The sequence below is a fragment of the Macaca nemestrina genome, chromosome 14 (assembly GCF_043159975.1).
Source record: "Macaca nemestrina isolate mMacNem1 chromosome 14, mMacNem.hap1, whole genome shotgun sequence".
Classification (NCBI taxonomy): Eukaryota; Metazoa; Chordata; class Mammalia; order Primates; family Cercopithecidae; genus Macaca; species Macaca nemestrina.
Window position 1 is genome coordinate 62,934,761 of NC_092138.1, and position 22,556 is coordinate 62,957,316.

The following is a 22,556-nucleotide window of genomic DNA, read 5'->3' on the forward strand; positions in this document are numbered from 1 at the left end:
GGGAGGCCAAGGTGGGCGGATCATGAGGTCAGGAGATCGAGACCATCCTGGCTAACACGGTGAAACCCTGTCTCTACTAAAAATACAAAAAAATTAGCCAGGCATCGTGGCGAGCGCCTGTAGTCCCAGCTACTCAGGAGGCTGAGGCAGGAGAATGGTGTGAACCTGGGAGGCGGAGCTTGCAGTGAGCCGAGATCGCGCCACTGCACTCCAGCCAGGGTGACAGAGCGAGACTCCATCTCAAAAAAAAAAAAAAATATATATATATATATCTCTCTCTCTCTCTCTCAAATATATGCAGAAGCAGAGAGACTAGTATAGAGAGTCCCATATACACAACATCCAGCTTTAGTATTGATCACCTTGTGACGAATTTTGTTTTATCTTCATCCCCACCTACTCTCCCTTTTGTGGCTATTTTGAAGGTATTTCCAGACATCATTTTATCCATAAATGTGTAGAGCTTTGTTTTTATTAATCTTGTTGTTATTTATGGAAAATATAAAATGAAGACCATTTTATGAACAAATACAAATCTCTCTTCCCAGGATAAGGAGCACAAGTGTCCTTTGATTTGTGGGAGGAAACTCCGTTGTGGCCTTCATAGGTGTGAAGAACCTTGTCATCGTGGAAACTGCCAGACATGCTGGCAAGCCAGTGAGTGTCTTTACTATATAGTTTATTAGAAGAGTTTTTTAGAAATTCAGACATAATATACTTTGAGAGATTGATTTACTTAGAATGGTATGGATTCTTGAACTAAGCCTTCGTATTTACAATATGTTGAGACTTTCTTTAAAGTTACTTCTAATGCTGTATTGTAGTCCCTGAAAACTTGTGATATGAGCAGTGATCCTCAGATGGGGCCTAGTTCGTTGATAGATTCCTTCTCTGCTACCTGCCTCATGTATGTTATTTACCTAGGTTCTGTCCTCAACAATCTTCTTTCTCTATATTATTAGCAGCAGTTTGCAAACTTTTTTGTAGTAGGGCTCATTTACATTACTAAAAAGTATCCTAAAGAGCTCTTTTTATGTGAGTCGTATTTATCTGTATCTACTGTATTAGAAATTAAAACTGAGAAATTTAAAAAATAATTGATTAGTATATTTAAGAATAATAATATATTCATTGCATGTAATCACAAAAATTTTTAAAATAACTTTTCAAAAATATAGAATGGTGGATACTTGGTTTAATAGAAGATAGCTGAATTCTCACATCTACTTCTGCATCCAATCCATCATGATATAGTTGAGGTATATGAAAAAAAAATCCATCCTTACACAAATAACCTTACACAGGAGAAGGGAAGAGTATTTTAAAGATGTTTTCAAATAATTACTGATATTCTTTGAAATTACACCAAAATTCAACTTCATTTTAGAAAGAATTTGACTCAGTGTTTTTGTTCTCTGTCACTAAAATTTATTGGACTTTCTTATACTTTGAATGGATCTTTTTACCCGTGCATGATTTTATTTTATTTTATTTTATTTTATTTTATTTTATTTTATTTTATTTTATTTTTTTGAGACAGAGTCTTGCTGTGTCACCCAGGCTGGAGTGCAGTGGCATGATCTTGGCTCACTGCAAGCTCCGCCTCTCGGGTTCACACCATTCTCCTGCCTCAGCTTCCCCAGCAGCTGGGACTACAGGCACCCACCACCACGCCCGGCTAATTTTTTGTATTTTTAGTAGAGACAAGGTTTCGCCGTGTTAGCCAGGATGGTCTCAATCTCCTGACCTCGTGATCCGCCCACCTCGGCCTCCCAGAGTGCTGAGATTATAGGCGTGAGCCACCGCGCCCGGCCCCATGCATGATTTTATAACAGCCCACATTGATCATTTGGAAAATAATTCTTATGTGATCTTTGAAATGTTGATAACTTTCCTGTTATAATATTAAAAACTCAGTCATCAATATAATCTCCTGTCTAGAAATATGTTGGGAAAAGTATTGGGAAGCTGTCAGGGTCACAGTAGTAAATGAAACTTCATATCTGTGCATGCCTTTTTCACCAGCTTAGTTTTAATAAAATAAAAGTTTAATAAAATAAAAACCTCCTTTAAAAAAAGTAACACCTCCAAAAATTCTCCGCTAAAACTACAAGCAAAAATGTGTGTGTGCATGTGTGTGTGTGTGTGTGTGTGTGTAAATATGTATGTGCACATCCCAAACTCAGAAAGGATTCTTTTGTTTTACCTGCTGCTCCGCCAGGTTTTGATGAATTAACCTGCCATTGTGGTGCATCAGTGATTTACCCTCCAGTTCCCTGTGGTACTAGGCCCCCTGAATGTACCCAAACCTGCGCTAGAGTCCATGAATGTGACCATCCAGGTGAGTAGCATCTTGTCTTCACACTTCAGCCTGCTCACACCGTGTCATTTAGGATCCTGCTGTGTAACTGTCTTTGCTGCTCTAAAGTCATGCTGTGATGGTTGCCCCTTGCTCCCATGCTCAGAGGCTGCTTCTGTGAAGGTGGGTCTGTAATCTGGGCCACAGCTTGGAATCACACCTGAATTATCATATCTACTTCTGCATCCAATCCATTGTGATACAGTTGGTTTACTCCATTGGTTTACTCTAAGGATGTCAAAGACACCTAAAAAATGTTAGAAGACACCCCAGCTGATCTTATCTCTCAAGATCTTTTCTTTCTTTGTGGTCTCCACTTTGGTGCATATTTTGAAATTTAGCATCTTTTTACAAAATTAAAAGTGACTTTTTTGTTGTTATAGAAGCAATATGTATTTATCCTATTAAAATTAAGAAAGTAGAGGCCAGGGCCAGGCGCAGTGGCTCACGCCTGTAATCCCAGCACTTTGGGAGACCAAGGGGGGCAGATCATGAGGTCAAGAGTTGGAGACCATCCTGCCCAACATGGTAAAACCCTGTCTCTACTAAAAATACAAAAATTAGCCAGGCATGTTGGTATGCGCCTGTGGTCCCAGCTACTCAGGAGGCTGAGGCAGGAAAATCACTTGAACCCCGGGGGCAGAGGTTGCAGTAAGCTGAGATCACATCACTGTACTCCAGCCTGCTGACAGACTGATACTCTGTCTCAAAAAAGAAAATAGAGGCCAGGCACAGTGGCTCGTGCCTGTAATCCTAGCACTTTGGGAGGCCGAGGTGGGCGAGTCACTTGAGGTCAGGAGTTCGAGACCACCCTGGCCAACATGGTGAAACCCTGTTTCTACTAAAAATACAAAAGTTAGCTAGGCATTGTGGCAGGCACCTGTAATCTCAGCTACTCGGGAGGCTGAGGCAGGAGAATTGCTTGAATCCGGGAGGCAGAGGTTGCAGTGAGCCAAGATCGTGCTACTGTACTTCAGCCTGGGCAACAGAGTGAGACTCCGTCTCAAAAAAAAAAAAAAAAAAAATAGTAAAAAAGGCCAGGTGCAGTGACTCACGCCTCTCTTTGGGAAGCCGAGGCAGGTGGATCACCTGAGGTCAGAAGGTTGAGACTAGTCTGGCCAACATGGTAAAACCCTGTCTCTACTAAAAATACAAAACTTAGCCTGGCGTGGTGGCGGATACCTATAATCCCAGCTACTTGGGAGGCTGAGGCAAGAGAATCACTTGAACCCAGGAGGCAGAGGTTGCAGTGAGCCAAGATTGCGCCATTGCACTCCAGCCTGGGTGACAAAGTGAGACTCTGACTCAAAAAAAAAAAATAAAGTCAAAAGTTTGAAATTAAATAATCTATTATATGTCACCTCCTAAGAATTATACCTTACATGTATTTCTCAGGGTCTTTTGCCATGTGCAAATATATATGTTTGCATTTTTTTCCCAAAATAAAAATGGGATCTTACTGAACTGAATGCTTTTAACTAGCTTTTTTCCCACTCTTATTATTATATTTTTAATTTGTCGCCTTGTCAGTATTTTTTTTTAAATATAAATTTTTAATGGCAATTGAGTGTCCTGTTACATGGATGGACCATAACTTATTCAGTCAGTCTTGTGTTGCTGGACATTTCGGTGTTTCCAGTTTTTCTCTGATAAACTGCTCAGATACCAGGCCAACAACCACTTGACATCACTCAATTTCTGTATCTGTCAAGTCTGGTTGCTGGCTTTCCTCTATCACCATACTGGGTTCATCATTTCATTTTACCAAATACCAGAGGCAAACCTGAAATAATTCAGGGGACCAGATTTGATACCCACAGTTAGTCTGGCAATATGATTCAGACTTAAAACTAGAAAACCAGCTCTTGATTTTTTAAGTTAATGGAGTAAAACAGATCTTAAATTCTTCATTAAGTGGAATGTTCCCTCCTTCCTTGGGAATCTTAGGATATTCCTCCCAGCATAGTTTGAAAGCCCCTCCCGTGGCATTCATACCAGCATGAAGTACATGCCCAGGGCAGTCCCCACCCATTCCCTCCTTTACACTTACTTGCGGGTGTTACAGATGAAGCCCAAGTCCTGCTGGGCAAGATCCATAGTAAGAACTTCACCATTTGTGAATTGTGTTGTTTTAGCCTATTTTGTTCCCCATTCATTTCCATTTTCTTAAGTGTTTACTGTATTTCTAACATGGTGTCAGACACAGAGGGAACTTCAGAGGAAGATAAAAATACCCCGTGACCATGAGGTTCTTACGTTCTCCCTGCAAAAATACCCCGTGACCATGAGGTTCTTACGTTCTCCCTGCGAGGAGGAGAATGGTAGTTCAATACACATGATACAACCACCCTTCACATGCAGATGGGCTAAATAATGTGGCAGCAACCCATCTGCGTAGGAACTGAGACACCAGGAAGTGTGAGGGAGCTCAGGCTAGAGTATGGTCAGCCAAGGAAAGCTTCATTGTAGGAAGTGAGTTTTGATGAACTTCCCCTTATAGGCAGTAATGAAATTGGAAGGAATCAGCAGAAGCATTTTAGATGGAATTAATAGCAAAGATATCTGAGCAGAAGTGAGCAGTTGCTGTAAAGGTAGGGCCAAAAGAATGACATAGTAGAATTGGATGGACCATATGGCTGTGCTGCAAGAGATGAGATGAGAAAGCTGCCTCCTCTGCTTCTGTTTGGGCATGTCTCTTCCGCCTTGGTTGGGTTTCTTTTTCTCACTCATGCTTGTCCTTCAACACTTTAACATGAAGTCAGGTACTTTTTACTTTCCTGTGACCATTTTTTAAAAGTACTCCCAGTTTCCGAATTTAAAAGTTTCATGCTGTATGCCATTTATATGATGTATAATGGTTTACGTGACTTTATTTCGAAAGTATTCCTAAAGTTACCTTTCTCTTTCTGCAGTATATCATTCTTGTCATAGTGAGGAGAAGTGTCCCCCTTGCACTTTCCTAACTCAGAAGTGGTGCATGGGCAAGCATGAGGTAAGTTTTCTCTCTCAAGTGCTCATTGTTCCAGGCAGAGGTTCATGATTTTATTACTTAAGAATTGTTAGTCTCATCATTTCTCAAAGTAAATACATTCGGAAGTAGAAGGTTTCCATTGCTTAAAAATTTTTTCTTAAGATATAATTTGCATACAACAGAATTTACCCTTTTTATTGTACAGATCCATGAGTTTTAACAAAAGCATACATACCATCAAACCACTACCACAATCAAGATGTAGAACAGTTCAGTCACCCCCAAACATCCTTCATGCCCCTGTGTACTCAATGTCCCCTACTTCCAGCCCCTGAAAACCAATGATCTGTTGTCTGTTCCAATCATTTTACTTTAAAACACCAATTTTTTTTTTTAATAACCACCTTATTCCTGCAAGAATGGCAATAATCAAAAAATAATAGATGTTGGCGTGGATGTGGTGAAAAGGGAACACTTTTACACTGCTGGTGGGAATGTAAACTAGTACAACCACTGTGGAAAACTGTGGCGATTCCTTAAAGAACTAAAAGTAGATTTACCGTTTGATCCAGCAGTCCCACTACTGGGCGTCTACCCAGAAGAAAAGAAGTCATTATATGAAAAAGATACCTGCACACGCATGTTTATAGCGGCACAATTCACAATTACAAAAATGTGGAACCAGCCCAACTGCCCATCAATCAACAAGTGGATAAAGAAATTGTGGTGTATATATAGATACGTACCATGGAATACTACTCAGCCAGGAACGAAATAATGACATTCACAGCAACCTGGATGGATTTGGAGACCATTATTCTAAGTGAAGTAACTCAGGAATGGAAAACCAAACATCGTATGTTTTCACTCATAAGTGGGACCTAAGCTATGAGGACGCAAAAGCATGAGAATGATACAGTGGACTTTGGGGACTCTAGGGAAAGGATGGGAGGCGGGTGAGGGATTAAAAAAACTACACACTGGGGCCGAGCATGGTGGCTCATGCCTAGAATACCAGCACTTTGGGAGGCCAAGGCAGGCAGATTACGAGGTCAGGAGTTTGAGACCAACCTGGCCAACATGGTGAGACCCCCATCTCTACTAAAAAAATTAGCTGGGCATGGTGGTGCATCCCTGTAATCCCAGCTACTTGGGAGTCTGAGGCAGGAGAATTGCTTGAACTCGGGAGGCGGATGTTGCAGTGAGCCAAGATTGTGCCACTGCACTCGAGCCTGGGTAACAGAGCAAGACTCCGTCTCGGAAAAAAAAAAAAAAATTTTTTAAACTACACATTGGGTACAGTGTACACTCCCCGGGTGATGGGTACACCAAAATCTCAGAAATCACTACTAAGGAACTTATCCATGTAGCCAGACACCACCTGTTCCCCAAGAACTATTGAAATAAGAAAAAGGAAAAAAACAAAATCACTGATCACAGGTCACCATAACAGATAGAATAATGAAAAATTCTGAGATGTTGCGAGAATTACCAAAATGTGACGCAGACACGAAATGAGCATGTGCTGTTGGAAAAGTGGAACAGATAGACTTGCTGGACGCAGGGTTGCCACAAACTTGCAATTTGTAAAAAATGTGATATCTATGAAATGCAATAAAGTGAAGTCCTATAAAAAAATGCATATTTATTGTACAGTTGAAAAGATTTAATTCTGCTACTGAGAAAGAAATACTCTAACATTCTGGCATATAAACCACCAGACATGTGATATACATTTTTCCTTGCTCTGATTAAGATGATACTGTTTTCTACATTCCAACTGCCCTATACCAAAAAAAAAAAAAGATACTGTTTTGTAACCTGCTTATTTTGCATCATGAAGTATTGGCCAACATTTCATGAAACTCTCTTGACATCTGTAACAACATGCCATATTCTTTTATCTTCATGGACGTATATTCCTCCACTGATTTCCTGTGGGTGGTTCTCAAGTCCTTGGTATTTATTCTTTTCTATGTATCTCACCTTTCCCAGTTTATCCATTCTAAAACATCAATGTGTTATCTTTGTGTTGATGGCTTATTCAGACTTCATTCAACAGATATCGAGTATGAGTACCTACCATGTGCTAGGTAACAGGCTAGGTTTGGGTGATTTGAAAGTGAACAAGACTAACCCTTGCCCTTATGAAGCCTTCACTTTGGGTTGGGAGGCAGGCATGAAAACAGACAATAGCAATAGCAGTAATGTGGGAAATACAGAGGGCTAAGAAGGATGGAAGGGCTCTCCAGGTGTTTTGCAAGAATTAACATCCTAAAGGATAGCGAGAAGAAAGTAATGTGGAGAGGATGACAGGGCAGAGCATCAGCGAAAATTATCCTCATTGCCCTGGTAGTAGAATATGTAAGTGTTTAATGATTGAGAACTACATTCCACCAAAATACGGATTCCAGTGCGATGGGAAACATGTGTCCTAGATGTTGGAGGTATCTTCAAGGGAAAAGTTGTGTGTCACTGCAGTAGAAGTATATCCCTCATTTCGAGGGTTCATGAAAGAATTTGAGTGAATATATAAGACTAGCCTTTGGTCCTACAAGAGTAAAATTGCAGCAGCTTTTTCCTATGGTGAGGAAACCTGGAAACAGGCCATTTTTCAAGAAAAAAATGAATTGGGGGTTCCATGGCCTGTTTTCTCTAAATTTTTTAAAGGACAGGACTACCTGAAGTTGTGGAGACCATGAGTTGGGAGACATGAGGAGAGTTAAGTATTTAATTGCAGAAAACAACCTTCTAGCCTGGGCAACCAGTGGGATCCTGACTACAATAATACAAAAATTAGCTGGGTTTAGTGGCATGCTTGTATGCCCAGCTACTTGGAAGGCTAAGGCAGGAGGATCACTTGAACCCAGGAGTTCAAGGCTGCAGTGAGCCATGATTATGCCACTGCCCTCCAGCCTGGGCAACAGAGCAAGATTCTGCCTCAAAAAAAAGCAAAACAGGCTGGGCGCAGTGGCTCACGCCTGTAATCCCAACACTTTGGTAGGCCGAGGCAAGTGGATCACCAGAGGTCAGCAGTTCAAGACCAGCCTGGCCAACATAGTGAAACCCTGTCTCTACTAAAAATACAAAAATTAGCTGGGCATGGTGGCACACACCTGTAGTCCCAGCTACTTGGGAGGCTGAGGCAGGAGAACCGCTTGAAGCCGAGAGGTGGAGGTTGCAGTGAGCTGAGATCGCGCCATTGCACTCCAGCCTGGGCGACAGAGCAAGACCGTCTCAAAAAAAAAGAAAAAAGCAAAATCAAACAAAAAAGGGCCCTCAGTCTCAGAACCCTAGGCCAAGGTTGCCCTCCACCCCCACGTCTATAAGAGTTAGTCTGTTGACTCTGCTTTAGCAGTTCAGAAAGGAGGGAAAAGATCATCTGCCCCTCCCAGTTAGTCATAACATTTTCAAGCACTCCCTAGTTATCTAGTTACATTTGTTTGTTGTCACTTTGGAAAGTTTATGTCCCAGATCACATTTTTGGCTTCTGCTACAAATCCTTTTGAGTCATAACAGAGATTATTAAATAAAGTTAAGGTTTATTTTCTTCATCTCAAACTAACCTTTCAGACTTTGAAAATCAAAGTGATTTTTTCCCAGATAAATAGAGCTTTTTTAGAAATACAGCTTTTAAGCCGGATGTAGTGGCATGTACCTATGGTCTCAGCTAATCAGAAGACTAAGGCAGGAGGATCACTTGAGCCCAGAAGTTCAAGTCCAGCTTAGGCAACATAGTGAGACCCTGTCTCTAAAAATTAAAATAATAATAATTATCATTTTAAAAACTGGGCTGAGTGTGGTGGTTCACACCTGTAATCCCAGCACTTTGGGAGGCCAAGGCAAGTGTATCGCTTGAAGTCAGGAGTTCAAGACCAGCCACCTGGCCAACATGGCGAAACCCAGTCTCTACTGAAAATACAAAAATTAGCTGGTCATGGTAGTGTATCCCAGCTACTCGGGAGTCTGAGGCTGGAGAATCCCTTGAACCCTGGAGGTGGAGGTTGCAGTGAGCCCCGAGATGGGCGCCACCGTACTCCATCCTGGGCAACAGAGTGAGACTTCCTCTCAAAATAAATAAATAAATAAATACAAACCATTATTGCCAGATGCAGTGGCTCACACCTGTAATCTCAGCACTTTGGGAGGCCTAGGCAGGTGGATTGCTTCCGCTCAGGAGTTCGAGACCAGCCTGGGCAACATGGTGAAACCCCATCTCTTAAAAAAAAAAATACAAAAATTAGCCGGGCATGGTGGCACGCACCTGCAATTCCAGCTACTTGGGAGACTGAGGTGGGAGGATCACGTGAGCCCCATAATCATGCCATTACACTCCAGCCTGGGCGACAGAGTAAAACCCTGTATCAGAAAAACAAAAACAAAAAAAACCTGCTATAAGCTCAGAAATGTTTTAAGAGGAAGTTAAAACTCACCCCAAATCCCACATGGAGATGAGAATCTGACTACTTCTGTCTCTCCTAGTTTCGGAGCAACATCCCCTGTCACCTGGTTGATATCTCTTGCGGATTACCCTGCGGTGCCACGCTACCATGTGGGATGCACAAATGTCAGAGACTCTGTCACAAAGGGGAGTGTCTTGTGGATGAGGCCTGCAAGCAGCCCTGCACCACCCCCAGAGCTGACTGTGGTCACCCGTGTATGGCACCCTGCCATACCAGCTCACCCTGCCCTGTGACTGCTTGTAAAGCCAAGGTGGGTATTTCTGGCCACCGATGGAGCATTGACTGTGGTTCTGAGGCTACTAGTGAGTCCCGAACTGTCTACAGTAGCCCCTGGGCATGCATCAGATGCATCATGCATCATGGGCATAATCAGGGGTCATTGGTTGCCAAAAACCACAAGTTAGGGAAAGGTAGAGTGAGTCACACAGGTTTCTGCCTGCCAAACTTGGTGTGGCCTTTTGATTCAGCAGGTACCCACTGCCACCAGACTAGAGTCTGTGTCTCCCTTGGATCAGATTCTCAATAGACACTGATTGTTTACTCCATTTATTTAATAAATGTATAAATGTGTTTTGTGCAAGACGTAGTATGAGGTGCTAGGGATAAATTAGTGAACAAAAGACACATGGTTCCTCACTACCTGATGGGACAGATATTCAATTATTGCTTAGATAACTAATTATGGCTGTGGTGTCATGAGGGAGTAGTTTAAGCCTTGTGGAGGGTGCTATGAGAGCAGATAAATGGGAGGTTTAGCCTGGTCTAAAGGATCAAGTGTGGCCACCTTGAGGAGGTGGAGTTGGCTAGGCCACAGTTGAGCCTAGGGCAAGCGTCTGTCTTTGATGGTAAAAACTTCATCCCAGGCCTGCCCCTTCAGCCAGGATGAAGAGCAGAGGTGGTTTCCAAAAGGGGGCATTGTGGATGGGGGCACTTCTAGCATGTCAGCAACTGTGTCAGTTTGCATGTGTGGTTAGCTTCTTCCAGCTTGGAGAGTGGCCACCCGCTGACTCTCTAGTCTCTGCTATGGTTGAAGAGAGGATTTAAGAGTGAAAACTGCTTTATTCACATGGTTCCAGTGCGCTAAAAGTTGTTCCATGTCATCTGACTTCAGGTAGAGCTACAGTGTGAATGTGGACGAAGAAAAGAGATGGTGATTTGCTCTGAAGCATCTAGTACTTATCAAAGGTTAGTGTTACTTAAATGTTAACAACTGGTGACCTAGGTGAAACAGATACATGTGTTTTGTTTTGTTTTTAAAGCTAATCAAGTGAATCAGTGGGAGTGGAGAAGAAACAACTCTGTAACTGGTTGTGATCAGTTGTAAACACCACTGCACAGATACATGTGTTTATCATAGTATCCTTGCACCTTTTCTAAAAGCTGGAAAGGTTTTTTTGTTTGTTTTGTTTTGTTTTATTGAGAGGGGTCTAGCCCTGTTTCCCAGGCTGGTCTCCTACCTCGGCCCCTCAAAGTGCTGGGATCACAGGAGTGAACCACCACACCTGGCTAGAAAGTTTCTTACATACATTTTTAAGAATCTAGTTTCTCTAGTTCAAAGAAAAAGTGCTGCTTTATGTACCTTTTCTTCCCTAACTTTGGTGTGTAAAATAACTTAAATTTTTCTGCTTCCTCCTTCCTCTTTCTCTTTTTCTCTCTTTTGGTCGTATTACATTGTGAGATAAGAAGGGAAGATGTCCTGAAGTTAGGTGAATTGCTTTCACATCCCACCATTTGTCATTGGCACAGCCAGGGCTAAGCCCTGTGCCTTTCTGGTGTGAGAGTTTCTTTTTTTTTTTTTTTTTTTGAGACAGAGTCTCGCTCTGTCACCCAGGCTGGAGTGCAGTGGCCGGATCTCAGCTCACTGCAAGCTCCGCCTCCCGGGTTCACGCCATTCTCCTGCCTCAGCCTCCCAAGTAGCTGGGACTACAGGCGCCTGCCACTTCGCCCGGCTAGTTTTTTGTATTTTTTAGCAGAGATGGGGTTTCACCGTGTTAGCCAGGATGGTCTCGATCTCCTGACCTCGTGATCCGCCCGTCTCGGCCTCCCAAAGTGCTGGGATTACAGGCTTGAGCCACCGTACCCGGCCAGTGTGAGGGTTTCTAATTGTTCTGTGAGGTATCTCTGCAGCTTCCTGAAGTCTTGGGACCTGTGTAGCCATATAGGGATCTGAGTGCTGAGATGGAGATGTTAGAGAATGAATGGTTTTATATATATGTATAATATATAATATATATTATAATTTATATATATTTTATATATATCTGGTTAGATGGGGGAGGTGCCATGGATATAGGACTTTAAGAGGATGCACACATCAGATTGGCTATGTTTGAATACCTACTAAGTGCCAAGTGTTGCTCTAGGGAATACTGAGGGTTTGAGTCACCTCATCGCTTCCCATGTAGCTGCTTTGAATGTAATTGAGGAGATATGACATAGATATGTTGGTAGTTCATAGTAGCCGGGCTTCCAAGACCACACCAGTTTTCATGTGATAGATTTGCTTTTTTTTGAAATGGAGTTTCACTCTTGTTGCCCAGGCTAGAGTGCAGTGGGGTGATCTCGGCTCACTGCAACCTCCACCTCCCAGGTTCAAGTGATTCTCCTGCCTCAGCCTTCTGAGTAGCAGGGATCACAGGAGCCTGCTACCATGCCCGGCTAAGTTTTTGTATTTTTAGTAGAGATGGGGTTTCACCATATTGGCCAGGCTGGTCTTGAACTCCTGACTTCAGGTGAGCCACCTGCCTCAGTTTCCCAAAGTGCTGGAATTACAGGCGTGAGCCACCACACCCGGCCTAGATTTGCTTTTAAAGAGGTCTTCTGTATCCCAAGTATAAGGAGGTTCTTGTGAAACTGCAATGCCTCTTTTTCCCTTTCTTTTTTATATTTCAGAATAGCTGCAATTTCCATGGCCTCTAAGATAACAGACATGCAACTTGGAGGTTCAGTGGAGATCAGCAAGTTAATTACCAAAAAGGAAGTTCATCAAGCCAGGTAATTTTTAAAATGCATATATGTGCCTTCTTTCTTCAATTAGACTTCAATTAGAGGGCAGGGATTATTCATTTATCTCAGTACTTCATAGTAGAGCCTTGCATACATAATAAGTATTCAATAGACAATTTGATGTTGAGACATCCGTTCCATCCCCAATGCATCCTACTCAGGAGATAGCTAAGACTAAAGGAGACTTTTCCAGGCCTCACAGTAACCAAAGGAAGCAGAGACCTATGTGTGTTTAGCTTAACCCATGTGAGAATAGAGAACCCAGAGTGGTGACTGTCTCTGGAATGGGAGATTGGGCTGTTAAGAGGGGCACCTGTGGAGCATTTGGGGCTGAGCAGCCAGGGAACACTCTGAGGCCACTGGAGGACTCCTGGCCCCATAACAGAGAGGCCATCCCACCTGTCCTTGAGAGGGACCTCATCCAGCCATCCCTGGATTGGGGTCCGTGGGGAAATGATATTTCTAGGGCAAGGGTACTAATGGAAACTGAAGAGCAGGTGGCCTCACAGGCTTCCTGGCCTGAGGGAATGTTCTTTGGCTAGAGTCAGCTGTGCTTCCAGGTTGACTGAGACTTTCTTTTCTTGCTGGATAGGAGCTGTATAGCCAGTACTCTGACTTTATTTTTTTTTTCATTTGCTTATCCAGGCTGGAGTGTGATGAGGAGTGTTCAGCCTTGGAAAGGAAAAAGTAAGTAGTTTCAGTTGCTTTTTAAATCTCCTTGCCCTTGAGCTCTGTGAAATTAATGGAAGGGAGCAACCCTTCAAACATCAGACATTCACTCAGCACTGCACTGCGTCTTTTACTGTTATCAAAGAGCAAGAGAAATGCCGTTACCAAGAATTGAATTGTCTTAAGGATAATCACTCAGGTGATTTCAGTATATTGAGAAACATGAGCTGTGTGGTTTTGGGCATGATATAAACATCATACCACAGCATACTTGTTCAGGGACTGGCCAACTTCCTGACTCATTGTTTAAAACAATGTTTAGTGAACTTTTCATTGAAGTTTAGCATACATAGTGAAAATTGGAAGTGTGCAGATCAGTGAATCGTCACTAAATGAATACAGTTGTGTAATTAAGCACTCAGGTGAAAAGATAATTACCAGAACTGTCCCTTGTACTCTACATAAACGTAAAACCTCTATCCTAACTTCTTTTTAGATTAGTTTTTGAACTTTATGTAGGTGATGAAATCATGTAGTTTGTATTATTTTTGTCTGGCTTCTTTCATTACTTTTTTGTGACATTCACTCCTGTTGTTGCATGTAACAATGCTTTATTCATTTTTATTCCTGCATGATTTTTTTTGTATTACTATTCATTTACCCATTCTACTGTTAATGGATATCTTTGTATTAAGTATTAAACTATTACAAATAAAGCTGTTAAGAATTTTTTGTTTTTTGAGGTGGAGTTTTGCTCTTATCGCCCAGGCAGGAGTGCAATGGCATGATCTTGGCTCACTGCCACCTCTGCCTCCCAGATTCAAGTGATTCTCTTGCCTTAGCCTTCAGAGTAGCTGGCATTACAGGCGCACACCACCATGCCTGGCTGATTTTTGTGCTTTTTTTTTTTTTTTTAAGACGAAGTCTCGCTCTGTCTCCTAGGCTGGAGTGTAGTGGCGCAATCTCGGCTCATTGCAAGCTCTGCCTCCCAGGTTCACACCATTCTCCTGCCTCAGCCTCCCAAGTAGCTGGGACCACAGACGCCTGCCACCACACCTGGCTAATTTTTTGTATTTTTAGTAGAGACAGGGTTTCACCGTGTTGGCCAGGATGGTCTCGATCTCCTGACCTCATGATCCATCCACCTCACCCTCCCAAAGTGCTGGGATTACAGGCATGGGCCACCGCACCCGGCCTGATTTTTATATTTTTAGTAGAAATGGAGTTTCACCATGTTGGCCAGGCTGGTCTCAAACTCCTGACCTCAGGTGATCCACTTGCCTCCACCTCCCAAAGTGTTGGGATTACAAGCCACCACACCCGGCCCAGAACATTCTTAAACTTGCTTTGCTCTATATTTCTGTACATTTCTGTTGGATATAAGCCAGAAGTAGAATTGCTGATTAATAGGGTTTACATATGTTCAGCTTTAGTAGAGTCTGCCAGTGTCCAAAGTGATTGTACCAAATTACACTCCCACCAGCAAAGGATAATTCCCATTGCTGTACATTTTTGTCAGCACTTAGAATTGTCAGTCTTTTTAATTTTAGCCATTTTGTAGATGTGTGTAACAAGATGTCATTGAGCTTTTAATTTCTTTTTTCCTGATGACTCAAGAGATTGAGCACCTTTCTTATAGTTACTGGCCATTGGATAGCCTCATTTTTGAAGTGCCTGTACAAGTCCTTTGCTTTTTTGTGCTCTTTTGTATTGATTAGTAGGAATTATTTATGTATTCTGAATATGAGTCCTTTGTTGGCTTTCTGTATACATTGTGAGTACTTTGTTGCACTCTGTACCTTCATTTTTTACTTTCTTGATACCTTTTTTTTTTTTATCCCAGAAGCTAAAGAACTCTTGATGTCTTTTGATAAACAGAATTTTTTTTTTTTTTTTTTTTTTTTTGAGACGGAGTCTCACTCTATAGCCCAGGCTGGAGTGCAGTGGCCGGATCTCAGCTCACTGCAAGCTCCGCCTCCCGGGTTCACGCCATTCTCCGGCCTCAGCCTCCCAAGTAGCTGGGACTACAGGCGCCCGCCACCTCGCCCGGCTAGTTTTTTGTATTTCTTAGTAGAGACGGGGTTTCACCGTGTTAGCCAGGATGGTCTCGATCTCCTGACCTCGTGATCCACCCGTCTCGGCCTCCCAAAGTGCTGGGATTACAGGCTTGAGCCACCGTGCCCGGCCAAACAGAAATTTTTAATGTTAATATTGTCCAGTTTATTTGAGTTTCTTAATAAGCACTTTTCATGTCCTATTTAGAAAAATTTGTCATCCTGAGGCCATGATGATATTCTGTTACTGTCTAGAAAGTGTATTATTTTACCTTTCACATTTTAAATCTACAGTTGACCTGTACCGATTTTTTTGAGTATGGATAAGGAGAGTTTACAATTCAGCTTTTTTCCATGCGAATATCCATTTGACAAGTATCAAGATTGTCCTTTTCCCAGCACTCTGCAGTGCCATCTCTGTCATAAATCACCTATAAGCCTGGGCAACTTGCAAAACCTCATCTCTACAAAAAATAAAACAAAATTAGCCAGGTGTGGTGGTACGTACCTGTAGTCCCAGCTACTTGGGAGGCTGAGGTGGGAGGATTGCTTGAACCTGCGAGGCTAAGGGTACAGTGAGCCGTGATCACCAGCCTGGACTATACTCTTGGTGACAGAGTGAAACCCTGTCTCAAAAAACAAAAACAAAAATAGGCTGGGCACGGTGGCTCAAGCCTGTAATCCCAGCACTTTGGGAGGCTGAGGTGGGTGGATCACGAGGTCAGGAGATCGAGACCATCCTGGTTAACACAGTGAAACCCCGTCTCTACTAAAAAATACAAAAAATTAGCCGGGCATGGTGGCGGGCACCTGTAGTCCCAGCTACTCGGGAGGCTGAGTCAGGAGAATGGCGTGAACCCGGGAGGCGGAGCTTGCAGTGAGCCGAGATCATGCCACTGCACTCCAGCCTGGGCAACAGTGTGAGACTCCGTGTCAAAAAATAAAATAAAATAAAATAAATAAAAATATATCAAATATATGTATGTGAGTCTATTTCTGAGCTCATCGTGTTCAACTGCACTAGTATCACACTATCTTAATTACTGTGCCTTTATAACAAGTCTTAATACCTGGTAGTATATATCCTCAACCATGACTCCTCTTCAGTATTGTCTTTGATTATTCTTTATTCTTAGCCCTTTACATTTCAACTTAATGTCTTTTTCATTTATTTATTTATTTATTTATTGAGATAGGATCTTCCTCTGTCACCCATGCTGGAATGTAATGGCACAATCATAGTTCACTGCACCCTTGAACTCCTGGGCTCAAGGGATCCTTGTGCCTCAGCCTCCACAATAGGTGAACTATAGGCACACACGCCACTACGACCGGCTAAGTTTTTCTTTTTTTTTTTTTTTTTTGTTGTAAACATGGGGTTTTACTGTGTTGACCAGGATGGTCTCAAACTTTTGGCTCAAGCAAACCTCCTACCTTGGCCCCCCAAAGTGCTGGGCTTATAAGCATGAGCTACTGCACCCAGCCCATATCCACTTATATTTCACAATTGACTTCTTATAATATATACGCAAGAAACCTGCTGGGATTTTGATTGAGTTGTTATTTAACTTGTAGGTCAATTTGCAATCCTTACAGCATTGAATTTTCTAATCCATGAGGAGGGTGTATTCTTGCATTTCATGTCGTCTTTGATTTCTCTCAATGATACTTTATGTTTTGTATATATAGATTTTGTGTTCTGTCAGTAGATTTGTTTCTTGATTTTTGATGCTGCTATAGATGGGTTTTCTCCTTGTATTACTTGTAATTTTTTTTTTTTTTTTTTTTTTTTTTTGAGACGGAGTCTCGCTCTGTCACCCAGGCTGGAGTGCAGTGGCGTGATCTTGGCTCACTGCAAGCTCCACCTCCCAAGATCACGCCATCCTCCTGCCTCAGCCTCCCAAGTAACTGGGACAGGTGCCCGCCACCACATCTGGCTAATTTTTTGTATTTTTTTTTTTTTTTTTTGAGACGGAGTCTCGCTCTGTCGCCGGGGCTGGAGCGCAGTGGCCGGATCTCAGCTCACTGCAAGCTCCGCCTCCCGGGTTTACGCCATTCTCCTGCCTCAGCCTCCTGTGTAGCTGGGACTACAGGCGCCCGCCACCTCGCCCGGCTAGTTTTTTGTATTTTTTTAGTAGAGACGGGGTTTCACCGTGTTCGCCAGGATGGTCTCGATCTCCTGACCTCGTGATCCGCCCGTCTCGGCCTCCCAAAGTGCTGGGATTACAAGTGTGAGACACCACGCCTGGCCAACTTTTAATTTTTTTTAAATTATTATTATGTAATGTGACAAGGGTTTTGTTTATTTTGTTTTTGACCAGGTTGACATCCTCAAGAAAAAATGCAAATTACAAGGCCTTCATTTTAAAGCAAATGCTCATTTTAGAAATGTGTTACAGAAGATGTTTATATGCTTCAGCAGGCATAAAAATACATCACAGATAAGGCAGAAAAAATTCTATGAATGGCTTGACTTTTTTTTTTTTTTTTTTGGATACAGCGTCTCACTCTGTCTCCCAGGCTGGAGTGCAATGGCACAATTACAGCTCACTGCAGCCTCTACCTCCTGGGTTCAATTGATCCTCCCACCTCACCTCCCAAGTAGCTGGAACTGCAGGTGCATGCCACCACACCCAGCTAATAATTTTTAGATTTTTTGTACCACATCCAGCTAATTTTTTTGGTTTTTTTGTTTGTTTGTTTGTTTTGTTTTTTTTGTAGAGATAGCATCTCACTATTTTGGCCAGGCTGGTCTCACATTCCTGGGCTCAAGCAATCCTCCTGCCTCAGCCTTCCAAAGTGCTGGGTTTACAGGTGTGAGCCACCGCACCCGGCCTAAATTGGTATTTTCTAATTGCTTGTTGCTGGTATTTAGAAATACAATTGATATTTATTGACTTATTTAGCAACCTTACTAAATTCACTTACTTCTGATATTGTAGATTCTTTTGGATTTTGCAAATATACAATCATGTCTTCTAATGATAGTAATTTAATTTCAATTCCTGTTTTTTCTTTTCTTTTTTCTTTTATCTTTTTTCCTTCTTTCCAATTCTTCTTTTTGTCTTGCCGGGCGCGGTGGCTCAAGCCTGTAATCCCAGCACTTTGGGAGGCCGAGACGGGCGGATCACGAGGTCAGGAGATCGAGACCATCCTGGCTGACACGGTGAAACCCCGTCTCTACTAAAAAATACAAAAAACTAGCCGGGCGAGGTGGCGGGCGCCTGTAATCCCAGCTACTCGGGAGGCTGAGGCAGGAGAATGGCGTGAACCCGGGAGGCGGAGCTTGCAGTGAGCTGAGATCCGGCCACTGCACTCCAGCCTGGGCGGCAGAGCGAGACTCCATCTCAAAAAAAAAAAAAAAAAAGAAAAAAAAAGAAAGTCATCCCCCATTGACCATTCTCAGACCATCCCACACCTGCAAAATCCTCTTCCCCAAATAATCTAAGTCCCCAGTGTTCAGCCTATGACTCACTCAGATCCTTATAGATCTGTTTTGTTTACCTTCTTTTATGAATACCACCTCATATCCCAAGTTGTTGTTATTCTTTCCTTAATCAGTTTACTGAAATAGAGATAAATAATGCATAAAGAATTTAGGATATAGTAGGCACTCAGTGTTACTGTAAGATAGTTTCCCTCCCACTCCTTTTATTTGCATACCTGTCTCTCCCTTTCAGGAGATTAGCAGAGGCGTTTCATATCAGTGAGGATTCCGATCCTTTCAATATACGTTCTTCAGGATCAAAATTCAGTGATAGTTTGAAAGAAGATGCCAGGTATGTAACTTGTTCACTGCTTTCTTAATTGTGGCTTGTCAGAGGGTTTGGTCTTTTGAGATGTCATAACTAATATGTGCTCCTCCTGTGATTAAGCCAGTTCAAGTTTGTTTGTTTATCTATTATAAAAGATTACATGCTGTTTAATAAATATCCTTCTCTTGGTTTTTCAAAACTGTCCCCTTAAAGAACTGAACTTGGGGTAGGTTTGAGGTAAGAGTTTGGATGGGGCGGTGCTAAGAGTTTGGGCCTCCAAAGGGCTAGACTAGACTAAATTGGAGGATCTCTGGGCTTCATTCCGCCTCTGTCCACCTGAGTCTCACATTTGCACGAGTTCTCACTTGGAGCTGTAACAGCTCTTATTTTTCTCCTGGAGTCCCTGGCCCTCCAGTGGCTATTTCTCCTTTCATCTTCTCATTTCTTACATTTTTCTCTTTTGTTCTTTCTTCCATCACAGTCATCCTTCTGTTTTCTGACAATTCCTCATCTCTGCAGTTTTCCTGCCAGCATTGTCTATTGTCTCCACTTTACAGGGAGAGGATGGGTGAAAGGCGTTCTCAGAAGGGCAGGGACAGACAAAAGTAACTGCGGTGATTTCTCATTTCAGGAAGGACTTAAAGTTTGTCAGTGACGTTGAGAAGGAAATGGAAACCCTCGTGGAGGCCGTGAATAAGGTTGAAGTGGAAACACCCCACTGGACATTTCTCTAAGGCCAGCTTGATGAAAAAAAAAAAAAAAAAATCAAGTCCTGGAAACACTGTCAACCCAGAGTAGTTGTAGGAAAAAGTCACAACTTCTTCAAGGATCCTTATCTGTCTCAAAACACAGCCATTATACCATCTGTGGAAGCCTGTCCTGGTTCAGGACAGTTGACTGCAGAAAAGATCTACAGTCGGCCAGGCGCAGTGTCTCAGGCCTGTAATCCCAGCACTTTGGGAGGCCGAGGCGGGCAGATCACCTGAGGTCAGGAGTTCTAGATCAGCCTGGCCAACGTGACAAAACCCCGTCTCTACTAAAAATATAAAAATTAGCTGGGTGTGGTGGCGGGCACCTGTTATCCCAGCTACTTGCAAGACTGAGGCAGGAGAATTCCTTGAACCCAGGAGGTGGAGGTTGCTGTGAGCGGAGATTCTGCCACTGCACTCCAGCCTGGGCAACAAGAGTGAAACTCCGTCTCAAAAAAAAAAAAGGAAAAAGAAGGAAAGAAAAGATCTGCAGTCAGCTGTCAGTAAGGGCCAGGCGTGGTGGCACACACCTGTAATCCCAGCACTTTGGGAGGCTGAGGCAGCAGGCGGATCACTTGAGTCCGGGAGTTCGCGACCAGCCTGGGCAACATGGCAAAACCCTGTCTCTACAAAAAATAAAAAATTAGCCAGGTGTGGTGGTGCACACCTGTACTCCCAGCTACTCAGGGGGCTGAGGAAGGAGGATTGCTTAAGCCCAGGAGGTCAAGGCTGCAGTAAGCTGAGGTAGAGTCACTATACTCCAGCTTGAATCTCCAGCTTCAGATCCTGTCTCAAAAAAAAAAAAAAAAAAGAAAAGAAAAGAAAAATACTGGCTAAATGCCTACGAATGGATGAAGAAATTCTGGGTGAAGGGTCTCAATAGTGATAGTTGAGTGACTGTGTGGGACACTTAGGAAGACACTCTAGCCCCTCAGATCTTTGAAGGGCTATTGTATGCTAGGAAAGCCCACTGATTCTTTATAATTCTAAAGGCAGGAATGTCCCCTTGGGGAAGGATAAAAGTTGTATGACTATAGCCGGAGAGCAGTGGGATAGACTCCTTCAGAAGAGGGAGACCCCTGTCCTAGAGGCAGCCAGGGATGTCACGGAGGTAGCTTTAAGTGAAAAAGTCTTGAGTTTAGTCAGAAGCCCCCAGCGCTGCATTGGCTCCCTCCCTCTTCCATCAGAGGGGACTGTGAGTAAGGATGAGATAGCTGCTTTAGCCCCTGTGTTTAATGCTGGTGGTTTTCCTTCCCAGTCTCCTTACCCTCTTCCCATTCCCCTCCTTTCCTTCCTTCTGTTACCACTTCCCAGCAGAATACTAACATGAAGGAGAAAATGGAGTGCATTGTTCCTCTCCTAATTAAGAAACCCGAACAGATGTGTTTCTCTGCTTGTGTGTCTGTATCTGAATACTCATGATTTTTAAAGTAGAACATACTTTTAAAGGATATAATCTTTTCTTGTTTTGTAAGTCTTTATTTAGTTATTTTTGGGGAATATCACCCACTCCCCTGTGATGGAACCTATCAGGAAGAACCACTACGCTGTCTATCTAAGTCGTGGTTCACTTACCCTTTGTCCCTAACCCTGTCCAGCTGCTACTGTTGTGGCTAACAGAGTAGGTGAAAGAAGTGCATCAACACCCATCTTCCCAAACCCCTCCAGGCTTGCTTGGCAGTTAGTAAAATGCTCTATGCTGTGGGCCTCTAAAATCACCTCATTGATCCGTGTAATTCTTGTGTGGTAAGATTAGTTGTAAGCCTTTTGTTTTCAGAATGATATGATCAATCTGTCATCTCTTCCCTTAATACAGGGAAAGAATAGTAAGAAAAGCCACAGCTTCCCTCCCATGAACAGAGACCACCGCCGGATCATCCATGACCTGGCCCAAGTTTATGGCCTAGAGAGCGTGAGCTATGACAGTGAACCAAAGCGCAATGTGGTGATCACTGCCGTCAGGTAGGTCGATCCCGCCATCAGAGGAAGAACTCCTAAGCAGGGCAAACTGGACCCAAGAAGTAGGGTCTGTCAATATTTGTCTTTCTCACTACCACTCTCCCTCTTGGAAAAGTAGAAGGAAAATCTGCTACTCTGGCACTTCCCTGATAATCTAAAGGCCTGAGCCAAAGAGTAAAACCTATGCCTCGATCCATAGGGCAGATGCACTCAAAATGCACAAGTGTCACATCTGCCTACAGTCATACCAGATGGCGGAAGCAGCATTTCTTCAGGCAAGGGGGCCTGCCCATCATATCTGCTCTTTTCTCCTTCTGTCTCCTGGTCCTCTGTCTGTCCTCTCCTTGGCTCTGTCCTCTTGGCAGAAAACAGAAAGAATGCTAAACTCTGGTTCAAGGCACCCTCTGTGAATGGTGGTTTTGCCATCAGAGGAAACTGAAGCAGTAATGTGACCAGGAGGGGACAGGGAGGACCTAGGATCACTCTCAGAACCTGGGAATAGGAAGAACTTCCCAATGAAGAAAACTTAAGTCTGACATGAAAGGAAGTAAGCCACAGGCCTAGCATAGAT

General features: G+C 43.0%; 1 protein-coding gene across 10 annotated transcripts in view; it reads left to right on the plus strand.

Moving 5' to 3' along the window:
• LOC105485665 (nuclear transcription factor, X-box binding 1) overlaps positions 1-22,556 on the plus strand; it is an 81,160-nt gene that overhangs the window by 54,576 nt on the left and 4,028 nt on the right. For 6 of the 10 annotated variants that reach the window (XM_071077912.1, XM_071077913.1, XM_071077910.1 and 3 more), the window contains exons 13-22: positions 549-657; positions 2,222-2,341; positions 5,272-5,351; positions 9,813-10,043; positions 10,905-10,978; positions 12,686-12,787; positions 13,445-13,486; positions 19,203-19,301; positions 19,909-19,975; positions 21,843-21,988. In XM_071077912.1, the coding sequence (XP_070934013.1) occupies positions 549-657; positions 2,222-2,341; positions 5,272-5,351; positions 9,813-10,043; positions 10,905-10,978; positions 12,686-12,787; positions 13,445-13,486; positions 19,203-19,301; positions 19,909-19,975; positions 21,843-21,988 (1,070 nt within the window). Of the gene's footprint in view, positions 1-548; positions 658-2,221; positions 2,342-5,271; positions 5,352-5,902; positions 6,973-9,812; positions 10,044-10,904; positions 10,979-12,685; positions 12,788-13,444; positions 13,487-19,202; positions 19,302-19,908; positions 20,013-21,842; positions 21,989-22,556 lie in introns of those variants that run through there. The other 4 variants (XM_071077915.1, XM_011748000.3, XM_024794016.2 and 1 more) reach the window with 2 other exon arrangements.